The sequence below is a fragment of the Heteronotia binoei genome, chromosome 14 (assembly GCF_032191835.1).
Source record: "Heteronotia binoei isolate CCM8104 ecotype False Entrance Well chromosome 14, APGP_CSIRO_Hbin_v1, whole genome shotgun sequence".
Lineage (NCBI taxonomy): Eukaryota > Metazoa > Chordata > Lepidosauria > Squamata > Gekkonidae > Heteronotia > Heteronotia binoei.
Window position 1 is genome coordinate 68,784,472 of NC_083236.1, and position 25,845 is coordinate 68,810,316.

General features: G+C 49.7%; 1 protein-coding gene across 2 annotated transcripts in view; it reads left to right on the forward strand.

Annotated features, from left to right (window-relative positions):
* Nucleotides 1–25,845, forward strand: part of ZFPM1 (zinc finger protein, FOG family member 1) — a 189,983-nt gene that overhangs the window by 81,785 nt on the left and 82,353 nt on the right. For both annotated transcript variants that reach the window (XM_060253629.1, XM_060253630.1), the window contains exons 2-3: nt 11,687–11,818; nt 23,628–23,723. In XM_060253629.1, the coding sequence (XP_060109612.1) occupies nt 11,687–11,818; nt 23,628–23,723 (228 nt within the window). The remainder of the gene's footprint in view (nt 1–11,686; nt 11,819–23,627; nt 23,724–25,845) is intronic.

The following is a 25,845-nucleotide window of genomic DNA, read 5'->3' on the forward strand; positions in this document are numbered from 1 at the left end:
GGAGTCTGCGGGAGACGATAACTCCTCAAGGCTTCCAGCAATCCCACAGAAATGACGCTCTGCTCACAGCCTTGCCGGCTCTGCCCCCCCTCCCCGCCCCCCAGCCGCCCCGCTCCAGCCCAGCTTTCTCTTTTCTTCCCCCCCCCCTCCACCTTTAAAAAAACCCAACGGCCCAGTTTTAACCCACGCTGCCTGGCACGAGGAAGCTGGCTGCTCTTGGCCCCTTCGTAGCTGCCAAGAGTTCCTGCAAGCAACGAGATGTTTGGGTGACAATAGCATTTTTAAGCGGGGTGGGGGGAGAGATGAGTACGGGTTTGGGCAGCCACATCCCTGCAATCCACACTGAAATGAGTCTCTGCGAAATAGCAAATTGGCTAGTAATTCCGCACGCTTGTTTGGGTGCATGCCTAGGATTCAGCACTGGAACATGATGTTCTCCCCTAAATATTCTGTGAGGGACGTTCCTGGACTGTGTTGTGACCCCACCCCCCAGGGGTTCAGCTCAGAACCGTGGTGCTCCTCCGTGCGGGACCGGAGCCATCTTCCTTCACAGTGTTTGGGGGGCGGGGGTCGCTGGCAGCAACAACTCCAGATTTAGAAGCTGAGCAGCGAGTGCCTGCCAGCGGCACCAGTGCCAGGATACCCCGTGGTGGGGAAGCTGCCCCAGGGCTTTGGCAAAGCCCTCTTCTGTTGACTCACTTACTTGCCAGAACTCTGCTGTGCTCCCAGCTGTCCTCAGTTTGAGAGGACACTTTGGTGTAGTGGTGAGGTGTGCGGTCTCTTATCTGGGAGAACCGGGCTTGATTCCCCACTCCTCCCCTTGCAGCTGCTGGAATGGCCTTGGGTGAGCCAGAGCTCTTTTATCTGGGAGAACCGGGTTTGATTACCCCCCTTCTCCCCTTGCAGCTGCTGGAATGGCCTTGGGTCAGCCAGAGCTCTTTTATCTGGGAGAACGGGGTTTGATTCCCCACTCCACCACTTGCAGCTGCTGGAATGGCCTTGGGTCAGCCAGAGCTCTCTTATCTGGGAGAACCGGGTTTGATTCCCCACTCCTCCACTTGCAGCTGCTGGAATGGCCTTGGGTCAGCCAGAGCTCTCATACCTGGGAGAACTGGGTTGGATTCCCCACTCCTCCACTTGCAGCTGCTGGAATGGCCTTGGGTCAGCCAGAGCTCTTTTATCTGGGAGAACGGGGTTTGATTCCCCCCCCCTTCTCCCCTTGCAGCTGCTGGAATGGCCTTGGGTCAGCCAGAGCTCTTTTATCTGGGAGAACGGGGTTTGATTCCCCCCCCCTTCTCCCCTTGCAGCTGCTGGAATGGCCTTGGGTCAGCCAGAGCTCTTTTATCTGGGAGAACGGGGTTTGATTCCCCACTCCTCCCCTTGCAGCTGCTGGAATGGGCTTGGGTCAGCCAGAGCTCTTTTATCTGGGAGAACCGGGTTTGATTCCCCACTCCTCCCCTTGCAGCTGCTGGAATGTCCTTGGGTCAGCCAGAGCTCGCTTATCTGGGAGAACCGGGTTTGATTCCCCCCCTTCTCCCCTTGCAGCTGCTGCGATGGCCTTGGGTCAGCCAGACCTCTCTTATCTGGGAGAACTGGGTTTGATTCCCCCCCTTCTCCCCTTGCAGCTGCGGTGATGGCCTTGGGTCAGCCAGAGCTCTCTTATCTGGGAGAACCGGGTTGGATTCCCCCCTCCTCCACTTGCAGCTGCTGCAATGGCCTTGGGTCAGCCATAGCTCTCTTATCTGGGAGAACTGGGTTTGATTCCCCTCTCCTCCACTTGCAGCTGCTGGAATGGCCTTGGGTCCGCCAGAGCTCTCTTATCTGGGAGAACTTGGTTTGATTCCCCCCTCCTCCACTTGCAGCTGCTGGAATGGCCTTGGGTCAGCCAGAGCTCTCTTGTCTGGGAGAACCGGGTTTGATTCCCCACTCCTCCACTTGCACCTGCTGCAATGGCCTTGGGTCAGCCAGAGCTCTCTTATCTGGGAGAACCGGTTTTGATTCCCCCCTCCTCAACTTGCAGCTGCTGGAATGGCCTTGGGTCAGCCAGAGCTCTCTTATCTGGGAGAACTGGGTTTGATTCCCCCCTCCTCCACTTTCAGCTGCTGGAATGGCCATGGGTCAGCCAAAGCTCTCTTACCTGGGAGAACCGGGTTTGATTCCCCACTCCTCCACTTGCAGCTGCTGGAATGGCCTTGGGTCAGCCAGAGCTCTCTTTTTTGGGAGAACCGGGTTTGATTCACCCCTCCTCCACTTGCACCTGCTGGAATGGCCTTGGGTCAGCCAGAGCTCTCTTATCTGGGAGAACCGGGTTTGATTCCCCCCTCCTCCACTTGCACCTGCTGGAATGGCCTTGGGTCAGCCAGAGCTCTCTTATCTGGGAGAACCGGGTTTGATTCCCCCCTCCTCCACTTGCACCTGCTGAAATGGCCTTGGGTCAGCCAGAGCTCTCTTTTTTGGGAGAACCGGGTTTTTTGGGAGAACCGGGTTTGTTGTAAGCCGCCCTGAGTCCGCTTGCGGAGAGGGCGGGATATAAATGGAAAGTAATAAATAAATAATAAATAAACTCCTTCACTTGCACCTGCTGGAATGGCCTTGGGTTAGCCATAGCTCTTGCAGAGTTGTCCTTGAAAGGGCAGCTTCTGGGAGAGCTCTCTCAGCTCCACCCACTGCACAGGGTGTCTGTTGTGGAGGAGGAAGGTAAAGGAGATGGTGAGCCGCTCTGAGATTCGGAGTGGAGGGCGGGATATGAATCCCATATCATCATCTTCTTCATTGCCTAGCGCCGCTGTGGAAAGGCTGCAGATAGGAGTGGGCACGGGCAGTGGGAGAGCTCACAAGCGGCCGGGGAACAACACCCAGGCAAGTGGAACGCACACAGCTGGAGGGAAGTGTAGGAGGTAGGGTTGCCAGTCCCCAGTTGGGTGCAGGGGATCGTACTCACGCACACACGCACACACACATCTCTCTCTATGTAGGTGAAGAGCAAATTAGCCTACAATGTAATGTCCAGCGAGAACAAACTAAGTTCATAGGGCTGCCTTTGTTTGCATTTAAGGGGCGGGGGAGGAGCCCCGTGGCGCAGAGTGGTAAAACTGCAGTACTGTAGTCCAAGCTCTGCTCCCGACCTGCGTTCGATCCCGGCAGAAGCTGGGTTCAGGTAGCCGGCTCCAGGTTGACTCAGCCTTCCATGCTTCCGAGGTCGGTCAAATGAGTTCCCAGCTCGCTTGGAGGAAAGTGTAGACAACTGGGGAAGGCAATGGCAAAGCACCATGTAAAACGTCTGTCATGAAAATGTCGTGATGTGACATCACCCCCGAGTCGGAAACGACTGGTGCTTGCCCAGGGGGCTACCTTTACCTTTTTAATGGGCGGGGGCAGAGCAAAGCAATAGATATGTATAATAGGAAGTGGATGTGTAAAAGAGTCCTTAGTTCTTAAGCGCCGTTCATCTCGTCTCAAGCATGGACTTACCAAAAGAGCCATCTGTTGTCTTTATAGGAATCTGGGGGGGTTTTTTAATTGCATAGGTGCCTACTCTCTGAAAATCTTGCTCCCTACCTCTGGGTTCCAGAATTTCACCAAACTATTTCTCACATCATTTTCGATTTCATCTGCTCCACCGTATGGGCTAGAACCTTGGTGCTTTTTTTAAAAAAGGAAATGAAGTGACAACCAATGCACGCTCTAAGCTGTGGAGTTTTGTGATCAAAAGTCTGTTGTGATGGTTTTGTGATGTGTTCATGAGCTACTGGCATTAAAGCTGTGAGCTACTGCATAAATTCGCTTGCTCTAGGACCATTTTTCCTGAGCTGAGACAAAAATGTGTGAGCCGGAGGCTAAAAAATGGTGAGCTAGCTCTCACTAACTCAGCATAGAGGGAACACCGGTGATAACCAATGCTCTCTCTAGAGAGCCAGTTTGGTGTAGTGGTTAAGTGTGCGGACTCTTGTCTGGGAGAACCGAGTTTGATTCCCCACTCCTCCACCTACAGCTGCTGGAATGGCCTTGGGTCAGCCATAGCTCTGGCAGAGGTTGTCCTTGAAAGGGCAGCTGCTGTGAGAGCTCTCTCAGCCCCACCCACCTCACAGGGTGTCTTTTGCGGGGGAGGAAGATATAGGAGATTGTGAGCCACTCTGAGTGGAGGGCGGGATATAAATCCAGTATCTTCTTCTTCTTCATCATCTCTCTAAACTGTGGAGTCTTGTGAGCAAAAAATCTACTTTGCGAGCTACTGGCATTAAAGTTCTGTTTGAGCAATTTGGCTACTGCATAAATTAGTTTGCTCTGAGACCATCCTTCCTGAGCTAATGTGTGAGCCGGAGGCTAAAAAAACTGTGAGCTAGCTCACACTAACAAGCTGCCCTGAGCCCGCCTTGGTGGGGTAGGGCGGGATATAAATCGAACAAATAAATAAATAAATAACTCAGCTTCAAGAGAACTTTGGTGACGACTGAGGTCCTCCGAGTATTAATTTTGTGTCACATACCAGATGGGAACAGCTGATGTGTTTCAGTGCACAAAGAACGCACAGGGCCCAGCTGTTGATGCAGTGAATATAGAGACACCCCCCCCAAAAAAACCCACAAAACTTGTAGCACTCATATTTAAAATGGGCAACCTCTGTATCATGTGGTCATCTGCCCGTCATTGCCCTGAAAAGAAGAAGATACTGGATTTACATCCCGCCCTCCACTCCGAAGAGTCTCAGAGCAGCTCACAATCTCCTTTACCTTCCTCCCCCACAACAGACACCCTGTGAGGTAGATGAAGATATTGGATTTATATCCCGCCCTCCACTCCGAAGAGTCTCAGAGCGGCTCACAATCTCCTTTACCTTCCTCCCCCACAACAGACAGCCTGGGAGGTGGGTGGGGCTGGAGAGGGCTCTCACAGCAGCTGCCCTTTCAAGGACAACCTCTGCCAGAGCTATGGCTGACCCAAGGCCATGCTAGCAGGTGCAAGTGGAGGAGTGGGGAATCAAACCCGATTCTCCCAGATAAGAGTCGGCACACTTCACCACTACACCAAACTGGCTCACCAAAAGGCAAAACAGAGGCTGAGGTGGGAGGAAGGGGGTGGCATACGCAGCGCGTTTCTCCAGACCTCAACCACTCTCTCTGACTCCAGGCATGTATATTTACGCTGGGAGAACAAAGACCCCATAATCTATACAAAGCAGACAACAATGAGCGTGAATAAAGAGCCTGCCGGAGAAGGGAAGGCAATTTATTCTAATTCTACTAATTTCAGTTCCAGCACAATTAAAAAGGCTCTGATAATATTCAGAAACAATCGCCAGCTAACAAATCGTTTCTCTCGCTGTAAATGAAACATCGTTAGGCTAATTTTTTCTTTCACGGCTTCGCGGCTCTGGGGTTCTGATAAAGTTAACCCCCTCCCCTCCTCTGCCGTCTAGAAACCCCCTCTCTCAGCTTTGCCCGGACAGAGGAGGGCCAAAGCGGCAGACCGGCTGTGTAAGACACCTGCCATCTTTCCCAGAAGGCAAGCCGGCCTCACCATTGAGGCAAACTAAGACCAACAAAAAGGGCAGAAAAGGACAACTAGAACGATTAAAGGGTTGGAACACTTTCCCTATGAAGAAAGGTTAAAACGCTTTGGGCTCTTTAGCTTGGAGAAACGTGGACTGCGGGGTGACATGATAGAGGTCGACAAGATAATGCATGGGATGGAGAAAGTAGAGAAAGAAGTGCTTTTCTCCCTTTCTCACAATACAAGAACTCGTGGGCATTCGATGGAACTGCTGAGCAGTCTGGTTAAAACGGATAAAAGGAAGTCCTTCTTCACCCAAAGGGTGATTAACATGTGGAATTCACTGACACAGGAGGTGGTGGCAGCTACAAGCATAGCCAGCTTCAAGAAGGGATTGGATAAAAATATAGAGCAGATATAGAGTGTGTGTGTGTGTGTGTGTGTGTATATATATACACACACACACACACACACACACATATTTATTGGCCACTGTGTGACACAGAGTGTTGGACTGGATGGGTCATTGGCCTGATCCAACATGGCTTCTCTTATGTTCTTATGTTGGCTTGGGCCGCAGCAACAGAAAGGGGACCCTTTGGCCAGTTCCTGCAGATGTGGCCCAAGTACACCCCAAAATCCTGAGGGACATCACTTTGATTTACGGGGGGGGGGGGGGGCACCATTTTCCTACCGCTTAGGGAATGGGGATATGCCCAGAGAGAATGGGGAGAGTCAGGATGGTTTTTGTAGCAGGAACTCCTTTGCATATTAGGCCACACCCCTCTGGGATAGCCAATCCTCCTGCAGCTTACAGGGCTCTTTGTACAAGGCCTACTGTAAGCTCCAGGAGGATTGGCTACATCAGGGGTGTGTGGCCTAAAATGCAAAGGAGTTCCTGCCGTTGCGGCGCTCCCAGAAGTAGGTCTTCTTGACTAATGGCTCTTTTCCTTTATCTTGGAGCTTTATTTTTGGGGGAACTGTCAGCAGGTTAAGGTGGTATATTATTATTATTATTAATATTCCGCCCATTACCCCATAGGGGCTCAGAGCAGAGTACATCATAATAAAATCACAATATAGGTTGACTTCCCATGCTCATATACACAAGGTCCAAAGGCGTGACTCGGAACTGGGCCTGATTTGGTACATCTAAGAAGACTCATTGTCCCCCTACCCCTGTTCCTTAACCAGGGGTCCTTGGAGATGATTGCCTTTTCTTCTTTTTCTGGTATTTTATACAACCTACTGCCTGCCTCCCCCACCCTGCTCCTATCTTTCCTGAAAAATCTGTGTGTTTGGGGGGGGGGGGAGGGAACTCTGTGTGTTTACAAGGCAAGAAGCCATTTGTAGACTTTGATATATTTTTCTCCAATAATCTGTAAATGGTGTTCCCATCAAAGCTTATAAAAACAGCAGAGAGGGTGGGAGTGTGTGTGTGTGTGTGTGGAGAGAGAATAAGTGAGAGGGAGAAGATAACTGGAAAGAAACCTCCCTCCAAGCCATTGGAAGCTGGGCGTCGTCAGTGGTGTCCACTGGGGGGGGGGGGGGGAAGTATCCCTACTGCTCACAGGTAGCTCTGCCCCACAGAGCTGAACCATGCCTCAGTGGCAGAGCATCTGCTTGGCATGCAGAAGGTCCCAGGTTCAATCCCCACCATCTCCATTTAAGAGATTGAGAGCTGAGAGCCAGTTTGGTGTAGTGATTAAGTGTGCGGACTCTTACCTGGGAGAACCGGGTTTGATTCCCCACTCCTCCACTTGCACCTGCTGGGATGGCCTTGGGTCAGCCATAGCTCTCGCAGGAGTTGTCCTTGAAAGGGCAGCTGCTGTAAGAGCTCTCTCAGCCGCACCTACCTCTATTGGGGGGGCAGGGGGGGAGGTAAAGGAGATTGTGACCTCTCTGAGACTGTGAGATTCAGAGTATAGGGCGGGATATAAATCCAATATCATCTTCTTAAAAAGGATTTTATTAAGAATGTAGGCTCTCGTATGCCTGCATACTTCTTCAGACGTCTGAAGAAGCGTGCACGCATACGAAAGCTGACATTCTTAATAAAACTTTGTTGGTCTTAAAGGTGTTGCTTTGGTCTTGATGGACTAAGGGTCAGATTTAGTAGAAGGCAGCTTCATGTATTTGGGGTCTGGGGAAAAAAATTCTGCAGGTCTTCTTGGCTAATGTCCCTTTTCCTTTAGCTTGGAGCTTTATTTTGGGAGGAACTTTGGATGGTGAGATGGTCTAGGGTCAGCATGACTGGACGCATGCTGAAGTCCACAGTCTGTCAGAGGGCTTATTACCCCCTTGAGATGCTGGCCTACGCTTGGTGCCAGTGGAGGAAACAGGACACGGCCTTTTCCAAGCACCTTTCTCATGAAGAAATGGGAGATGGCCCCAGAGACTCCAGCGTTGCCGTGGAGACCTCTGGAGCAATCCCTGTTTTCTGAAAGGAACGGAATTTCGGTTATTTCGTGTTCCTTCGAGACCTGTCAGAACCAGAGGGCCTGAAAAGGGGTCCGAATCGTGTTCCGCTCCCTCAAGCATAGCTGTCATGCAAGGATCCTTGTATGGATCCCAACAGTACCTTCCCTGGCGCCGGTCACATATGTTTAGAAAGTGGGTAGGCCCAGGTGGGGCTCTTGTCCACCAAGGATTCCGATTGGCCACTGAAGATCTGATTGGCTGTACAGATTAAACTGTTGTTTTGGCAACAGCTGCCACAATAGCGATTGGTTTTTTCCCCTCTCTCTCCCTCTCTCATTCTTTCCCATTATATATAAATTACCCCTTTTCCCCCCTGCATTTGAGATTCCTGTACATACATAGCTCCGCCTCTTGTGGCAGCCATCTTGTGGTTGTACCCATTACCCTGTATCAGAATTCCAAAAGGAGCCCATAGGGTGAAAAGGGCTGGGGATGCCTGCTGTAATGGATGGGTAGGGTCCTTGGTGTCGGGCGGGGGGGTCCTGTGATTAGGGTTGCCAATCCCCAGGTGGGGGCAGGGGATCCCCTGGTTTGGAGGCCCTCCCCCCGCTTCCGGGTCATCAGAAAGCGGGGGGGGGGGGGAGGAAATGTCAGCTGGGCTTTCCGTTATTCTCTATGAAGATTGATTCCCATAGGGTATAATGGAGAATTGGTCCGCGGGTATCTGCGGCTCTGGGGAGGCTGTTTTTTGAGGTAGAGACACCAAATTTTCGCATAGCATCCAGTGCCTCTCCCCAAAACACCCACCAAGTTCCAAAAAGATTGTATAAGGGGGTCCAGTTCTATGAGCCCCTAAAGAAGGTGCCCCTGTCCTTCATTATTTCCAATGGAGGGAAGGCGTTTAAAAGGTGTGCGGTCCCTTTAAATGTGATGGCCAGCACTCCCTTTGGAGTTCAATTATGCTTGTTGCAACCTTGCTCCTGGCTCCACCCCAATGTCTCCTGGCTCCGCCCCCAAAGTCCCCAGATATTTCTTGAATTGGACTCGGCAACCCTCCCCATGAATGCTCTTGTGGCTGAGGGTCTCTGGAAACTCTAGAGCAGGTTTTATGCAGTGGCCTTGATGAGAGTCTGTGATCTGGAGATCTGTCTCTGTGTGCATCTTCTGCAATGCGTTGTGTTTCTCATGTTGCATTGTGTGTTTTTCTGGGTCATGTCAGGTGAGCTGCTTGGATTTGTGGGTGGATGAGCCTGCCGCCGGGGCTTTTTCTGAAGCGTGGAATCAACCTGCCGAATGGGTTGCCAATCCCCAGGTGGGTGCAGGGGATCCTGAGCTTCTGAAGTACAAGCGGTCCAAGAACTGTGCCTGCGTGCGGGAAGATGCTACCCCAGTCGCAGAGTTAGACAAACCAGACCTTCAAGCCGCTTTGTCACTGATTGGAAGGTCTGGCTTGTCTAACGTCGTCTCCGGCGGCTCGTATGCAAAGCCAGAAACTGAATTAAGATCGGTATCAAACAATCTCACCCAAAAACAGGGTGGATGCAAATAATACGATAACCATTTTTAAAAATATCTTAGCAAGCGAAAGAGAACAGAAATTGTGCCTGTAGGAGAACGAAGATGGGCCTGGTGCTGATTTCCAAGAAGACCTTTGCATTCTGAAAGTGTGACAGATTTTTCAGTTTAGGAAAAAAAGACATTGGGGGGGAGGGGAGCCACACATAGCAAAGGCATGGGGTGAAGAATGTATATAGAGCTTGGGTGGCCAAACTTGCTTAACATAACAGCCGCATAGAATAAACATCAGAGATCCGCAAGACAGGGAGGGAGGGAGAGAGGAAGGCAAATAGATGGGGGAGACGGGAGTGGAAAGAAAGCAACTTTAACTTTAAATGCATTCTCTAAGCCATCGGCTGGCTTGGCTTGGAGAAGCAATTGAAAGAGAGAAATACCTTCTCTAAGCCGGCTGAGAGCCACATAATATGTGTGAAAGAGCCACATTTAGCTCCTGGGCTGCGGTTGGGCCACCCCTGATATAGAGAGAGCATTTTGTCCCTCTTTTGGAACACTAGAACTTAAGGGCACCCAATGAAGTTGATGGGCAACAGGCAGCACATCTTTTCTTTACTCGGTGACTAACCGTATGCTGGGTTTTGCTGCCAGTGGATGTAGGGATGGCTGTGAGCATGGATCCCTTTAAAAGGAGATTAGTCCATCAGTGGCTACTACAAGCCATGATAACTAAAGGGAGCCTTTGCATCAAGAGGCTGCAAAACTGTGAACGCCTGTGGATGCCTCTGACTTTGGGGGAACTCAAACCTGAACGTTTTGCAAAACTGCTGTGCACAGATGGTTGCCCCGTTTGAAGAAGGTGCCAAGCAAGTGCCAAGTCCCACGGGGCAGTGTTTATAGCTTGCCAGAGTCACGTTTAAATGGAGTCAGAGTTAGCCGGTGTTGCTTAAAGGGACTGTTAAGTAGCCAGGATGTGAGTCCTGAATTTAGTGTAGAGCCAGTTTGGTGTAATGGTGAAGTGTGCAGACTCTTATCTGGGAGAACCGGGTTTGATTCCCCACTCCTCCACTTGCAGCTGCTGGAATGGCCTTGGGTCAGCCATGGCTCTCTTATCTGGGAGAACCGGGTTTGATTCCCCCCTCCTCCACTTGAAGCTGCTGGAATGGCCTTGGGTCAGCCAGAGCTCTCTTACCTGGGAGAACCGGGTTTGATTCCCCACTCCTTCCCTTGCAGCTGCTGGAATGGCCTTGGGTCAGCCAGAGCTCTCTTACCTGGGAGAACCGGGTTTGATTCCCCACTCCTTCCCTTGCAGCTGCTGGAATGGCCTTGAGTCAGCCAGAGCTCTCTTACCTGGGAGAACCGGGTTTGATTCCCCACTCCTCCACTTGCAGCTGCTGGAATGGCCTTGGGTCAGCCAGAGCTCTCTTATCTGGGAGAAGTGGGTTTGATTCCCCACTCCTCCACTTGCAGCTGGTGGAATGGCCTTGGGTCAGCCAGAGCTCTCTTACCTGGGAGAACCGGGTTTGATTCCCCACTCCTTCCCTTGCAGCTGCTGGAATGGCCTTGGGTCAGCCAGAGCTCTCTTATCTGGGAGAAGTGGGTTTGATTCCCCACTCCTCCACTTGCAGCTGGTGGAATGGCCTTGGGTCAGCCAGAGCTCTCTTACCTGGGAGAACCGGGTTTGATTCCCCACTCCTTCCCTTGCAGCTGCTGGAATGGCCTTGGGACATCCATAGCTCTCTTATCTGGGAGAACCGGGTTTGTTTCCCCTACTCCTCCACTTGCAGCTGCTGGAATGACCTTGGGTCAGCTATAGAGCTTATTACCTTATAACAAATTAGATTAAATAGTAATACGGGGACGTTTTGCACCCTCTCCACAAAAGGGGGTGTGTGGAGAAAATGTTATATATGTGTACTAACATTTAATGACAAATGACGACACATTATTACAATATATTACATTATAATAAATTGTTTTAAACAGCTATAGCTCTCGCAGAGTTGTTCTTGAAAGGGCAGCTTCTGTCAGAGCTCTCTCAGCCCCACAGGGTGTTTGTTGCGGGGAGGGGGAGGTAAAGGAGATTGTGACCACTCTGAGACTCTGAGATTTAGAGTATACAGCGGGATATAAATCCAATATCTATTCCTTCTTGAATTGCATCTTTCTTTTATCTATAAACAGCATAACATCTAGTCCTCTTTTGAGAGATGCAGGTGGGAGGATTCATCTTTATGCCCGCTCTTGGCTTTTGTGCTCACAGACACCTTTGGTGAAATGGAGGAGGGAGGCGAAGCGCCTTTGGAAGACAGAAGCCACTTGGAGAGAGAGGGCAGCGCCTCGGACCGCGAGGGCTCCGTGGAGGGCGACTCATCCAGTTCCCCTTGCAGCGAAGGTAAGTTTGGCTTCCTCAGCACAGAGGCGTGAACACAAAGGATCTCCTCTGTTTCCTCGTGCCTGGCATCCTCACCCTGAAAATGTGAAAAGTTGCCATCAGGAGGGAAAGGCGATGTGCCAGTGCCCGGGGCACTCGTCTTTCCTGCTGTGCTGAGTCATTCCAGGGCTGCTCCATGTCGTCACTTTCAGCTCCTGCTGCTGCTGAATGTTCAAAACGTTTTGCGTGCAGTGTCGTTTCATGATTTCAACCAGAGTCAGCTGGAATTGTTCCCCCCATATGTGAGCAGGAGGAGAGAGGACAGAGGGCAGAAGAAAAAGCAGAAGACGACTGCAGATTTCTACCCTGCCCTTCTCTCTGAAAGGAGCCCCGTGGCACAGAGTGGTAAAGCTGCAGTACAGCAGTCGAAGCCCTCTGCTCACGATCTGAGTTAGAACCCAGCGGAAGCTGGTTCAAGTAGCCGGCTCCAGGTTGACTCAGCCTTCCATCCTTCCAAGGTTGGTCAAATGAGTCCCCAGCTTGCTAGGGGGGAAATGTAGATGACTGGGGAAGGCAATGGCAAAGCACCCCGTAAAAAGTCTGCAGTGAAAATGTTGTGAAAGCAACATCATTCCAGAGTCAGAAACGACTGGTGCTTGCACAGGGGACCTTTCCTTTTTTACTTTCCTTCTCTCTGAATCAGAGACTCAGAGCAGCTTACCATCTCCTGTATCTTCTCCTCCCCCACAACAGACACCCTGTGAGGTGGGTGGGACTGAGAGAGTTCTCCCAGAAGCTGCCCTTTCAAGGACAACTCTGCGAGAGCTGTGGCTGACCCAAGGCCATTCCAGCAGCTGCAAGTAGAGGAGGGGGGAATCAAACCCAGTTCTCCCAGATATGAGTCCGCACACTGAACCACTATAACGAAGTGGCTAGCCCAAGGCTGCCCAGCAAATGCTGAACAGAAGTGAAATTTGAACCAGGGATTCTTGCCACCAGACATCCTTGCCACCAAGTCTCTACCCTGCCTGCCTCACACATTGCAATGGATAATATCAGCCTAGAATCAGTTTTTCAAGGCACACTGGCGAGAAGGGCGGATACGGAATTTAGCCATGGCACAGTTCAGTCGCAGCTGACTCAGAAATGCAGATTGTGTTCTCACATGCATACTGTTCGCCGTTCGCTCTCACGCTGTGAAAACCCAACTGGCAGGAAAGTATTCTGTGTTTTACTCCTAGCTTTCTTTTTTATTTAAAAAATACATTAGCTGGGCCCAGATTCACCGAGACTGTGCCATCCTTAGCAATCTTGCTTAGTAATGGAATGTGGATTTTCACAGCAAGGACAGAACTGCAGAACTCACACTTCCTGAAAACTCGCTTTCAGATTTCATTTCGTCGGCCATTCTCATGGGAGGAGTACTCAGCCCATTGGGGACACGGTGGACTGCAACTTGGGGAGGGACGGTGGCTCAGTGGCAGAGCATCTGCTTGGGAAGCAGAAGGTCCCAGGTTCAATCTCCGGCATCTCCAAAAAAGGGTCCAGGCAAATAGGTGTGAAAAACCTCAGCTTGAGACCCTGGAGAAAGAGCCGCTGCCAGTCTGAGAAGACAATACTGACTGATGGACTGAGGGTCTGATTCAGTATAAGGCAGCTTCATATGTTCTCAAAGCCCGTAGGGCAGGGGTGGCCAACGATAGCTCTCCAGATGTTTTTTTGCCTACAACTCCCATCAGCCCCAGCCAGCATCGCCAATGGCTGGGGCTGATGGGAGATGTAGGCAAATAACATCTGGAGAGCTACCGTTGGCCACCCCTGTCCTATGGAATGGAGGTCCCTAATATTCGTCATATCATAGGGGGCCTGGGAAGGGTTGGAATTTAGCTGGTGACTTTTGTCTCCCTTATCCAAGGGTGACCATACTTGTGTGACCTAAGAGCCACATAGAATAAACATCAGATTCTGAGAGCCGGAAGGAAGGATGAAGAAGCAGAAGATGTAGGATTTATATCCCGCCCTCCACTCCAAATCTCAGAGTCTCAGAGTGGCTCACCAGCTCCTTTATCTTCCTCTCCCACAACAGACACCCTGTGAGGTGGGTGGGGCTGAGAGAGCCCTCACAGCAGCTGCCCTTTCAAGGACAACTCCTATAAGAGCTATGGCTGACCCAAGGTCATTCCAGCAGCTGCAAGTGGAGGAGTGGGGAATCAAACCCAGTTCTCCCAGATAACAGTCCACGCACTTAACCACTACACCAAACTGGCATTTGGTGAGGAAATAGAGGGGGGAGGGAGTGGTGGAAAGAAAGCAGTTTTAACTTTAAATGCATTCTCCAACAACCCAGCTGCTGATTTAAAGAGACTTCTTCTCCTCCTCCTTCTCTTCCTCCTCCTTCTCTTCCTCCTCCTTCTCCTCCTTCTCCTTCTTCTCCTCCTTCTTCTTCCCATTTCCCCATGGGGGCTCAGGTTGGAGTACATCAAATATGCAATACTAAAACCATCAAGAACAGCTAAAATCATAATAAAATCAGTTACAGCATTGAGCTCAGAATCTAACCAGCACTTTACATACCATATATTATGATGTTACTTCTCAAATGCCTTCTCAAAGCCGGCTGACGGAGCAGTGGGGGTTTTGAGACCCACACAATATGTATGAAAGAACCCCATGCGGCTCCTGAGCCAGTTTGGCCACCCCTCTCTAATCTCTCTCCTTTTGTGCACACATCCCCACACACACACACACACACACGCCTTTATTGGCATATATCAGATTATAAATAAGTTAATAAAGAGATACAGAAATAACAACATGAGCCAGCCATATGCACATATGTGCACCCATACAACAGATATTCACCAAAAGGCTCTGCTTCCCCGAAGTGTAAATGAATGTTCAGATAGAAGATATTGGATTTATATCCCGCCCTCCACTCCGAAGAGTCTCAGAGCGGCTCACCATCTCCTTTCCCTTCCTCCCCCACAACAGACACCCTGTGGGGCTGGAGAGGGCTCTCACAGAGCTGCCCTTTCAAGGACAACCTCTGCCAGAGCTACGACTGACCCAAGGCCATTCCAGCAGGTGCAAGTGGAGGAGTGGGGAATCAAACCCGGTTCTCCCAGATAAGAGAGCTCTGGCTGACCCAAGGCCATTCCAGCAGGTGCAAGTGGAGGAGTGGGGAATCAAACCCGGTTCTCCCAGATAAGAGTCCGCACACTTAACCACTACACCAAACTGGCTCTCCAGATAGTTTCAGAGGATGGCCATGCCGGGTTGCGGTAGAAGATCTAGATTAGAGACCAGCAGTACCTTAAAGGTAGTCCCCTGTGCAAGCACCAGTCATTTCCGACTCTGGGGTGACGTCACATTATGACATTTTCACAGCAGACTTTTTTACGGGGTGGTTTGCCATTGCCTTCCCCGGTCATCTGCACTCCCCCCCCCCCCCCCGGCAGGCTGGGCACCTTTGTACTTAGTAGATAGATCCAAGCGGGCAGCCGTGTTGGTTTGAAGCAGTAGCACAAAGCAAGAGTCAAGTGGCACCTTTAAGACCAACAAAGTTTTATTCAGAACGTAAGCTTTTGTGTGCTCCAAGCACACTTCATCAGATGAAGAACCGGGTACAGTGGGCAGAGCTGCATATAGCTGGCAGGCTGTGGTTTAGAATGCAAAATGGTACAAATTTAAGATCCATTGACAGAATAGTAAAATTAACAAATTGAGGAAACCTTTGATCTGGGTGGCATGAGGACGAGAAAGCAACAAAAGAGCAGTATGTCAAAATGTGAGATTGTCTGTCAATCACCCCACCATTTAAGCCTTGGTCAAAAAGAGGGCACCACTTTCTCAGAAGTTTTACCAGCCAACCAATCCGCCTTTCAACATGTAACATAGTACTTAGTAGTACCTCAGAGACCAACAAAATTGTCAGGGCGTGAGCTTTCTGGAGTCAAAGGGGGCATTGACCAATGTTCCCTCTAAGCTGCAGAGTCTTGTGAGCAAAAATTCTACTTTGTGAGCTCCTGGCATTAAAGTTGTGAGCCACTGCATAATGATTGTGCTCTGGGGTCATCCTTCCTGAGCTAAGACAAAAATGTGTGAGCTGGAGGCTAAAGATCTGTGAGCTAGCTCATGCTAACTCAGCTGTGAGGGAACACTGGCGTTGCTCTCAGAAGTTTATACACCCAAAATCTTGTTGGTGTTTAAGGTGTTACTAGACTCCACCAGAGCCCCGAGGTGCAGAGTGTTAAAGCTGCAGTGCTGCAGTCCTAAGCTCCGCTCACAACCTGAGTTCGATCCCTGGTGGAAGCTGGGTTTTCAGGTAGCCGGCTCGAGGTTGGCTCAGCCTTCCATCCTTCTGAGGTCAGTAAAATGAGTACCCAGCTTGCTGGGGAAGGCAACGGCAAACCACCCCGTTAAAAGCCTGCCGTGAAAACGTGACAGCAACGTCACCCCAGAGTCGGAAACGACTTGCGCTTGCACAGGGGACCTTTCCTTTCCAGACTCCACTCTAACTGGTCTTCCGGAGCTGATCCAGTTGGATGTGCGTAGTGCATGTTTCGGGGATGGGATAAAGGAAGCAGGTTAACGAAAAGGCCAGCTGCTTGTTTGACAGCAGACTTTGACCCTCTCCTGCCCCCTCCCCCCTGCAGAAGGGAAACAACAAGTCCCTTTATCTGATTTTGGAGCTTGCTGCAAAAGCCTTGGGCAGAGGGGTGGGGGGGAAGAGCTCCAAAGACTCCAGCTGAGTGCTCCACCTGGCACTAGTGTGCTGTGATAAAAAAAAAAAAAGAAGGCGATAGCGCCCGATAACGCTCTCGGCTGCAATAACTGCTGCTCCAGTGGCAAATAGCAAAAAGCTTTCAGTGCGATGGATAACAATCAATATGCCAGCCACTTTGATTTATAGCCAAAAATAATGGGACTTTTATCCCCGGCGATTGATTTATTTGATGTTAATCATCACCCCCACCCTTATCACCTGTATTAATAATCGCCGATGGTTGGTGACGTCATCCTTTACGGCGCCCATCGATTGAGGCCCGGTGGTGGAGGTGGTTTTTTTTTGGGGGGTGGTGGTTTATCGAGCCCGGATGCAAAAGGCAAACATGCACTTTGGGCGCTGATCTTTCACGCTGTCTTATGCAGATAGGCTTATCGGCAGCATCTCGAACGGCCCCTAATGGGGAAAATAATTGCCGCCCAAGTTGCTATGAGGACGCCAGAGGGAGAGCAGGCCTGGGAACCCGGCTGGAGGGCTGCACTCGGCCTTCTGAGTCACCAGAGAGCTGTTGCTGACTTATGATGTCCTAAGCCGCAGCCTCTATGAGTGCCTGGGCTGCCATGTATGTGCCACGCAAGCCTAGAGTTTGGAGCATTAGGGACTTTTAGCGCTCACTGCCTTTTACAAGTTTCCATTGCTTTTTTGTAGCAGGAACTCCTTTGCCTATTAGGCCGCACACCCCTGATGTAGCCAGTCCTCCTGGAGCTTACAGGGCTCTAAGTAGAGGGCCTACTGTAAGCTCCTGGGGGATTGGCTACATCAGGGGTGTGCGGCCTAATAGGCAAAGAGGTCCTGCTACAAATGAAGCCCTTTAAGTTTCTAACCTCACTGGCTGAGACGATAAGCTGGAAAAGGCATGGCTGACATCCAAGAAGCCACAGTGTTGTTTGCTGCTCCCTGGTGCTACCAGAGCCTGAATACATTATGCAAATACACAACATCTAGAATTTGACTCACACAGCTGGATTTTGTGGACTGTCTTTGAGTTCCCCTGCAGGGGGGGGCTAACCGTGGCCCTGTTCACACAACGTGTTGAGTCCGTGTTAAACTGACCCGGTTCTGTTCCAAATATCTTTGTTCCGGATATTATCAATCAGACTGTCGTATTGCAATTCGAGTCACTCCGCGGTAAAACCGTCTTCTCAAAGATTTCAGGTTTTCACGGCTGGTAACATCATTAGGGTTTGTAAAATCTTTCGGGCTCAAGTGCCGTGTTCTACTGGAGAAAGTTTTCCTTCCAGACGTTTTGTTCTCAGCTGCGGAGAACATCCTCAGTGGCATTGCAGCCGGAGCAGGCGCTCTGACCTTCTTGGCTGCTGTGCATTGAGTGTCCAGAGCGCCTGCTCCGGCTGCAACGCCACTGAGGATGTTCTCCGCAGCTGAGAACGAAACGTCTGGAAGGAAAACTTTCTCCAGTAGAACACGGCACTTGAGCCCGAAAGATTCTCCAAACCCTAAAACCATCTTCTGCCGCCGGCACAACGGCACCATGCAGGGGTTTTTTGTCCCCCCCCACTATAATGCACATAAGCGCATCATGTGCATATGCGCGTGCGCACATTATGCACCCATGCATATGGGCACATTCTGCGCACAGGTCAGAAAACATGTGGTTATGCGCATATCGCTAAGTAGTAAAAAAAATGGCGACCATAAACCAGATGTCTGAGGCTCCTTTTGCTCTGGGACAGCCTTCAGACATCCGGAAGTTGGTTGAAAACTATCCAGTCGGAAAAAACTACGAGGTGAAACCAGACAAATCAAAAAAATACCACAAAGAAGCAGGTAACAAAATAATCCAGTTTGGAGAAGGATTGGGGGAAGGGGTGGCCACAACGATTGACTACCGGGAGCCAGATGTTGCTGTCTGAACAGGCCCCGTAGGACACAGATTTCTAAAATAAACAGTAGTTGTAAGAATGTCAGAGGTGTCTCTCTGGATCAGAACAGTGACCCACCTTGTCCAGCATCCTGGAGAGGCAAGAAACAGGGTCTAGAGGCCAAGGCATTCCCTGATGTTGCTTCTCAGCAATGGCATGGAAAGATTAACTGCTCCTGGATGTGGAGGTTTCCCTTAGTCATCACAGCTAGTAACTATGGATGGACCTCTCCTCCGGGTATCTGTTTAATCCTGTTAAAGCCAACTAAACTTGCGGCCATCGCTACATCTTTCGACAGTGAATTCCACAATTTAATCACGCTTTGTTGAAGGGGTTTTTGTCTGTTCCGAGCCCACTATCTGCCAGCTTCAATTGAATGCCCTTGAGTGCTCGTTATGGGTGAAGGAGAAAAAGTTCTCTCTGCCGTCTCCTTCACTTCAGCCCATGCATAATTTTATAATTCTCTATTATGTCCCTCTCTTTCACATACCTTATTTCTAAACTGAAAACCCCCACTTTCAGTAGCCTTTCCTCATAGAATCATAGAGTTGGAATGGACCTCCAGGGTCATCTAGTCTAACCCCCTGCACAATGCAGGAAACTCACAAATAACTCCCCCTAAATTCACAGGATCCTCATTGCTGTCAGATGGCCATCTAGCCTCTGTTTAAAAACCTCCAAGGAAGGAGAGCCCACCAACTCCTGAGGAAGCCTGTTCCACTGAGGAACTGCTCTAACGGTTAGAAAGTTCTTCCTGATGTTGAGCCCGAAACTCTTTTGATTTTATTTCAACCCATTGGTTCTGGTCCTACCTTCCGGGGCCACAGAAAACAATTCCACCCCATCCTCTATAGGACAGCCCTTTAAGGACTTGAAGATGGTGATCCTATCACCTCTCAGCTGCCTCCTCTCCAGGCTAAATATCCCCAGCTCCTTCAACCTTTCTTCGCAGGACTTGGTGTCGTAGGAAAGGGGTTCTAACCCTCATCTTGGTTGCTCCCTCCTACACTTTTTCCAGCTCTGCAGTATCTTTTTTGAGAGATGGAAACCACAACTGGACATAATACTCCGATGAAAGCTGAGCCATAGATCTATTCGAGGGTATTACGATATTGACAGGTCTATTTCAACCTTTCCTAATAATCCCCAGCAAAGAGTTTGCCATTTGTCGCCATGGCCGCTCACAGCGTTGACATTTTCATTCAGCTGCCCACCACAATTCCAGGATCTTTTCCCCTCTCAGTTTCTGCCTGTTTAGACCCCGTTAACCTATATTTAAAGTCGAGATGTTCTGCTTTCATGTGCCTCACCTTACGCTTGCCATCAGTTACTTTCATTTGACGCATTGCCGCCTGCTCACCTCATCTAGAGAGAGCTTCCTAGAATCATAGAGCTGGAAGGGACCACAGAGGCCATCTGGTCCAACCCCTTGCTAGATGCAGGATCCCAACCCTGACGCTTTTTTTCTCCCCCAGCTGTTGCTTAAAGACTGCCGACGGGGGTGGGGAGCGCACCACCTTCCTCGGTAACTGAGTCCACTGTTGAACGACTCTTACTGGAGAAAAGTTTTTTCCTAATGTCCATCTGGTACCTTCCTGCCCATAATTCAGACCCGTGATTGCAAGTCCTCTCCTCTGCTGCCAACAGAAACAGTTCCCTGCCCTCCTCTAAGGGACAGCCCCTCACATGCTTCAAGAGAGAAGTCATGTCCCCCCTCAGCCGCCTCCTCTCCAAAATGGACATTCCCTCGGCCTTTCCTCATCATAGGGCTTGGTCTCCAGGCCCCTGATCATCTTCCTTGCTCTCCTCTGCACTTGCTCCATCCTGCCCGCATCCTTGAAGTGAGGCCTCCAGAACTGCGCACCGCACTCCAGGTGTGACCTGACCAATGCAGCGTACAGCAGAACTATGACATCTTGTGATCTGGATGTTATGCCTCTGTTGATATACCGCAAGATGGCATTTGCCTTTTTTGTCCTGATGTCGTCATCTTCCTCTTCCTCCTGAATAATTTGGCATTATCCTCAAACTTGCCCATGACACGGTTTGTCCCCCAAGTTCCAGATAATTTACGTACAAATCAGAATTATTTATTGTATTTGGGTCATAGAACTGAGTACAGAATGTGAACTTCTGCTTTTAAATAGTATGATGTTATCTCACAAAATCTTACTTTACATGCTGTGCCTAAAGGAAGGAAGAAGGAGAAGAATTTGGAAAATGAGCAGGGAGGGGAGGGGCCCATGGTCAAGACCACGCCCCCTCCCTCGTCTTGTGGTTCAGGCATAAATGCTAGCTGAAGAGAACTGGAGACTCCGTTGTTTGCTGCCTCCCTCTTATTTCCCATGTTTCGTACACAGACAGTATTAAACACTTCAACGGCAAAACTTTTCATATCTGGGCTAACTATGGTTTGCTACAACAATAGACCCTTTTCATTTCTGGGGCCACCTGTGAGGGGGTATGAGGCCAGGGTACCTGCAGATGCGACTCCCTCAGGTTTGTTCCTACAGCAACAAATCGTGGTTGATCTTGGCATCTCTCCAAAGGATGCCTGTATTTTGGCCAATATTTGTGGGGTGCTTCCTGTCAAGATATAGAAGTCTTTCTCGGGGTGACATGATAGAGGTTTACAAGATTATGCGTGAGATGGAGAAAGTAGAGAAAGAAGTCCTTTTCTCCCTTTCTCACAATACAAGAACTTGTGGGCATTCGATGAAATTGCTGAGCAGTCAGGTTAAAGCGGATAAAAGGAAGTCCTTCTTCACCCAAAGGGTGATTAACATGTGGAATTCACTGCCACAGGAAGTGGTGGCGGCTACAAGCATAGCCAGCTTCAAGAGGGGATTGGATAAAAATATGGAGCAGCGATCCATCAGTGGCTATTAGCCACAGTGTGTGTGTGTGTATTTTGGCCACTGTGTGACACAGAGTGTTGGACTGGGTGGGCCATTGGCCTGATCCAACATGGCTTCTCTTATGTTCTCTGGATGCCACTTCCGACCTACAATGGTACCAGTCCAGTCTAGTGCTAGGTTTAACTTATGAAGAACATATGAAACTGCTTGACACTGAATTAGATCCTTGGTTCATCACAGTCAGTGTTAGCTACTCAAACTGGCGGCTACTGTCCAGGGCGGAACCAGCCTACCCAGGGCTTTAATGAGGCCTCTCGGGGTCTGTTCTTCCCCCTCCCTCTCTCCTGTCCTCACCCTTTGAAGCTCCAAGGCTTCCAAAGTTCCCTGCTCTTTCTGCCTTATCTTTGCAAGCTGCAGCAGGAAGCAAATTTAGGCCCAGAGACCTTAATGGAAAATCCATTCCACGTTTTCCTTTCAACTTTGTCTGGCCTGCAATGCATTTCAATGGAGTGGAGATCAGTTCCACTTTTCAGTGTTCCTATAGCCAGCTGAAACTCATGCTTCCTGGAGTTGTGTGTTCTTGCAAATAAAGGGTTGGTGCTTTGAGCCAGCTTGTCTCTACTGAATGGACCTGAGAACTGGTGCCTAGTGAGTACTCTAACCTGGGAACCCACAGCCAAAGGTGGACATTACACTTGGGAGCCATTGCCAATCTGAGTAGACCCCGAGGTGGGGCAATGCCCAGCCATTTCATGTTTTCCCAGACTCAGAGCATTTTATATTTTTAGTTTTTTCGATGACCCTTGTGCCTTTTCTTAATTTATTTTTAAAATTGCATTGACAAATCCCACTATTCCCCCACATTTCCATTTTAAACAAAATATTGCAAGAGTTTTTAAAGAATCATTAGGGTTTGTAGAATCTTTCGGGATCAAGTGCCGTGTTCTACTGGAGAAAGTTTTCCTTCCAGACGTTTCGTTCTCAGCTGCGGAGAACATCCTCAGTGGCGTTGCAGCCGGAGCAGGCGCTCTGACCTTCTTGGCTGCTGTGCATTGAGTGCACTCAATGCACAGCACTCAATGCACAGCAGCCAAGAAGGTCTGAGCGCCTGCTCCGGCTGCAACGCCACTGAGGATGTTCTCCGCAGCTGAAAACGAAACGTCTGGAAGGAAAACTTTCTCCAGTAGAACACAGCACTTGATCCCAAAAGATTCTACAAACTCTAATGATGTTACCAGCCGTGAAAAACTGAAATCTTTTTAAAGAATGTTTGCATTTTAATTGAAAAAATAATATATTTCATTGCAGGGGTGGAATTCTAGCAGGAGCTCCTTTGCATCTTAGGCCACACACCCCTGATGTAACCAATCCTCCAAGAGCTTACAAAAAAGAGCCCTGTAAGCTCTTGTAGGATTGGCTACATCAGGGGTGTTTGGCCTAATATGCAAAGGAGCTCCTGCTAGAATTCCACCCCTGTCTAATTGTGTTTGTGACCAGTATATAGTTTATATCTCTGCTACCTTACATTTCATTTTAGGACATGCATTGCCCATTTGTGTCTAATCTGGGCCTTACTTACTTACTTACTTTATTCGATTTATATCCCGCCCTACCCCACCGAGGTGGGCTCAGGGCGGCTTACAACAATAAAAGCTAACAGAGGTCGATTTAAATACGATTAAAATTATACAATAAAATACATAAAAACCTCATGAGTTTGACGCCCCTAGCCCGGGGTCTCAGGCAGGGGTCTTTCACATCACCTGGTCTTTTAACTGGAGATACTGAGGATTGAACTTGGGACCTTCTGCATGCCAAGCAGAGGCTCTGCCATGGAGCCACGGCCCCTCCCCTTAGACCTCCTCCTCACAAACATCTAGTAAAGCTGTAAATCTGTATCTGGATTATACAATTTCCTATCAAAGATCAGACGGGACGAAGGGAGCTTTGGCTATCGAAAGCTTATACACTAAAAATCTTGCTTGTTTCTAAGGTGCTACTGAACTCAAACCTAACTATCAAAAGTAGACGCTCCTATGGGTGAATACTCCTCCAGCTGTACAAACCCCCTGCATGCAGACAGCAGACATATTGGGAGGAGTGTTCTAGTCTAGTCTTCCCCTCCTGAGACCCTAGTTTTCTAAAAGCCAGGGGAGGGCTCCGAAGGAGGAACATTCAGCCCTGTGAGTCTGGGCAGAGAACCTGAAGGAGGATCATGTGATTAAGTCAGGTGGTCAGCTGTGACCCCAGCTGCCCACTGTATCTTCCCCAAGGACTCTGGTGCCATTTTGCTCTTTCCCTTTCAGAGGCGGAGCCCAAAGAGAATTCAGCCAGTCCGAAGGAGCCCGATAAGCAAGAAATCCCAGAAGAATCCCAGGAGCCGGATCCGTGGAACGGGCCAGGTAAATCCTCTCTCCCACTCTCCACATCTGCAGTCTCCCTTTCCACCAGGTTCATCCAAACTCTCTTGGGTGGTATCCAGATTCTCCCCACTCAGGGCCTGACAACCTTCCAACAACAACCAGTGTTCCCTCTAAGCTGCAGAGTCTTGTGAGCAAAAACTCTACTTTGTGAGCTCCTGGCATTACAGTTGTGAGCTGCTGCATCAATTAGTGTGCTCTGGGGTCGTCCTTCCTGAGCTAAGACATATGAACATATGAAGCTGCCTTATACTGAATCAGACCCCCCTCGGTCCATCAAAGTCAGTCTTGTCTTCTCAGACTGGCAGCGGCTCTCCAGGGTCTCAAGCGGAGGTTTTCCACACCTATTTGCCTGGACCCTTTTTCTGGAGATGCCGGGGATTGAACCTGGGACCTTCTGCTTCCCAAGCAGATGCTCTACCACTGAGCCACCGTCCCTCCCCAAAAATGTGTGAGCTGGAGGCTAAAAATCTGTGAACTGGCTCACCCTAACTCAGCTTCGAGGGAACACTGACAACAACAACAAAAAACTAGCATAGTTCAGGATATTCAGTGGATGGACCAAATGACTCTGGTCTGCGCAACGTAGTTGTTCTGTGAACTTGGGCACTCACGGTTGCTAAAAACACAGGTGATCGCAGTGGAAGATTTTATTTTTTATTTTTTAAATTCCATCGATTGACCCTTTTCAGCGGATTTTCCAGGAAGACAGTGCCTTCTTCTGAGAATAGATTCAGATGGGCAGCCCTGTTCGTCTGGAGCCGTAGAGCAAAATTTGTGTCCGGTGGCACCTTTAAGACCAACCGAGTTTAATTCGGTGTAACCTAGAATTCAACTTTGTTGGTCTTAAAAGGTGCCACGGGGGACTCAAACTTTGTTCTTCTGAGAATGAGAAAACCTTAACTGGAAAAAAAGGGCTGCCTTTTTTTTTTTAGGAAGTGGAAAGGCTGTCTTCACTATTCGGTATGCACTGAGGTTGTCAGCAAATTCCTGGAGATTTGGGGGTGGAGTTTGAGGCTTGGGGAAGGGAGGGGCCTCAGCAGGTGTACTACCATAGAGTCCGGTTGCTGTTGGAGCTGTTTTCTTCAAGGGAAGTGACCTCTGTTGTCTGGAGGTCATAGAATCACAGAGTTGGAAGGGACCTCCAGGGTCATCTAGTCCAACCCTCTGCACAACGCAGGAAACTCACAAACACCTCCCCCTAAATTCACAGGATCTTCATTTCTGTCAGATGGCCATCTAGCCTCTGTTTAAAAACCTCCAAGGAAGGCGAGCCCACCACCTCCTGAGGAATCATAGAGTCGGAAGGGACCTCCAGGATCATCTAGTCCAACCCCCTGCAAAATGCAGGAAACTCACAAATACCTCCCCCGAAATTCACAGGATCTTTATTTTTTAAATTTGATTTTAAACCACCCTCCCCCAGAGAGACTGGACTCAGGACAGTGTATGGCATCATATCATACAATTGTCATTAAAAACAAATTAAAACCCATAAAACACAGCACGAACCAAAAGAGGGCATGACATTTTTTTTTAATGCTGTCACGAACCTCAGGGGGAGGCAGGGGGGTGGAAATCCCAGAAAGTTATAATTCCAGGAGATCTCCAAGACCCACCTGGAGTTTGGCACTCCTGTTTGTACCTCGCAGGTTAGTGTGTGAGCACACAGCAAGTAACAACTCGGTTTCTGAGCGGCTTCCGGAAGCAAACACATTCAAAAACACAGGGGCATTGTGGCATGTGCAGATCGCAAAGTTTAGTCACATCTGACAGCAATGCAGATCCTGTGAATTTAGGGGCAGGTGTTTGTGAGTTTCCTGCATTGTGCAGGGGGTTGGACTAGATGACCCTAGAGGCCCCTTCCGACTCTGTGATTCTCTCCAGGCCAGGATGCTACTTGTAGCCTGTCTGCTTCTCTCACTGGACTTTCATCTCTCTGCCACTGAGGCACACGGTGAAACGCTAGGTGTGCCGCTCTCCATCTGCTAACAGAAGAGGAAGGGAGCGCGTCATGAGCTGGCAAACAGTGGTGTGGTTACATCTAGCTTGGGGGGTGGGGTGAGGTGGAAAGATGTCTGAAATGAACCTGCGGAACTCCCTG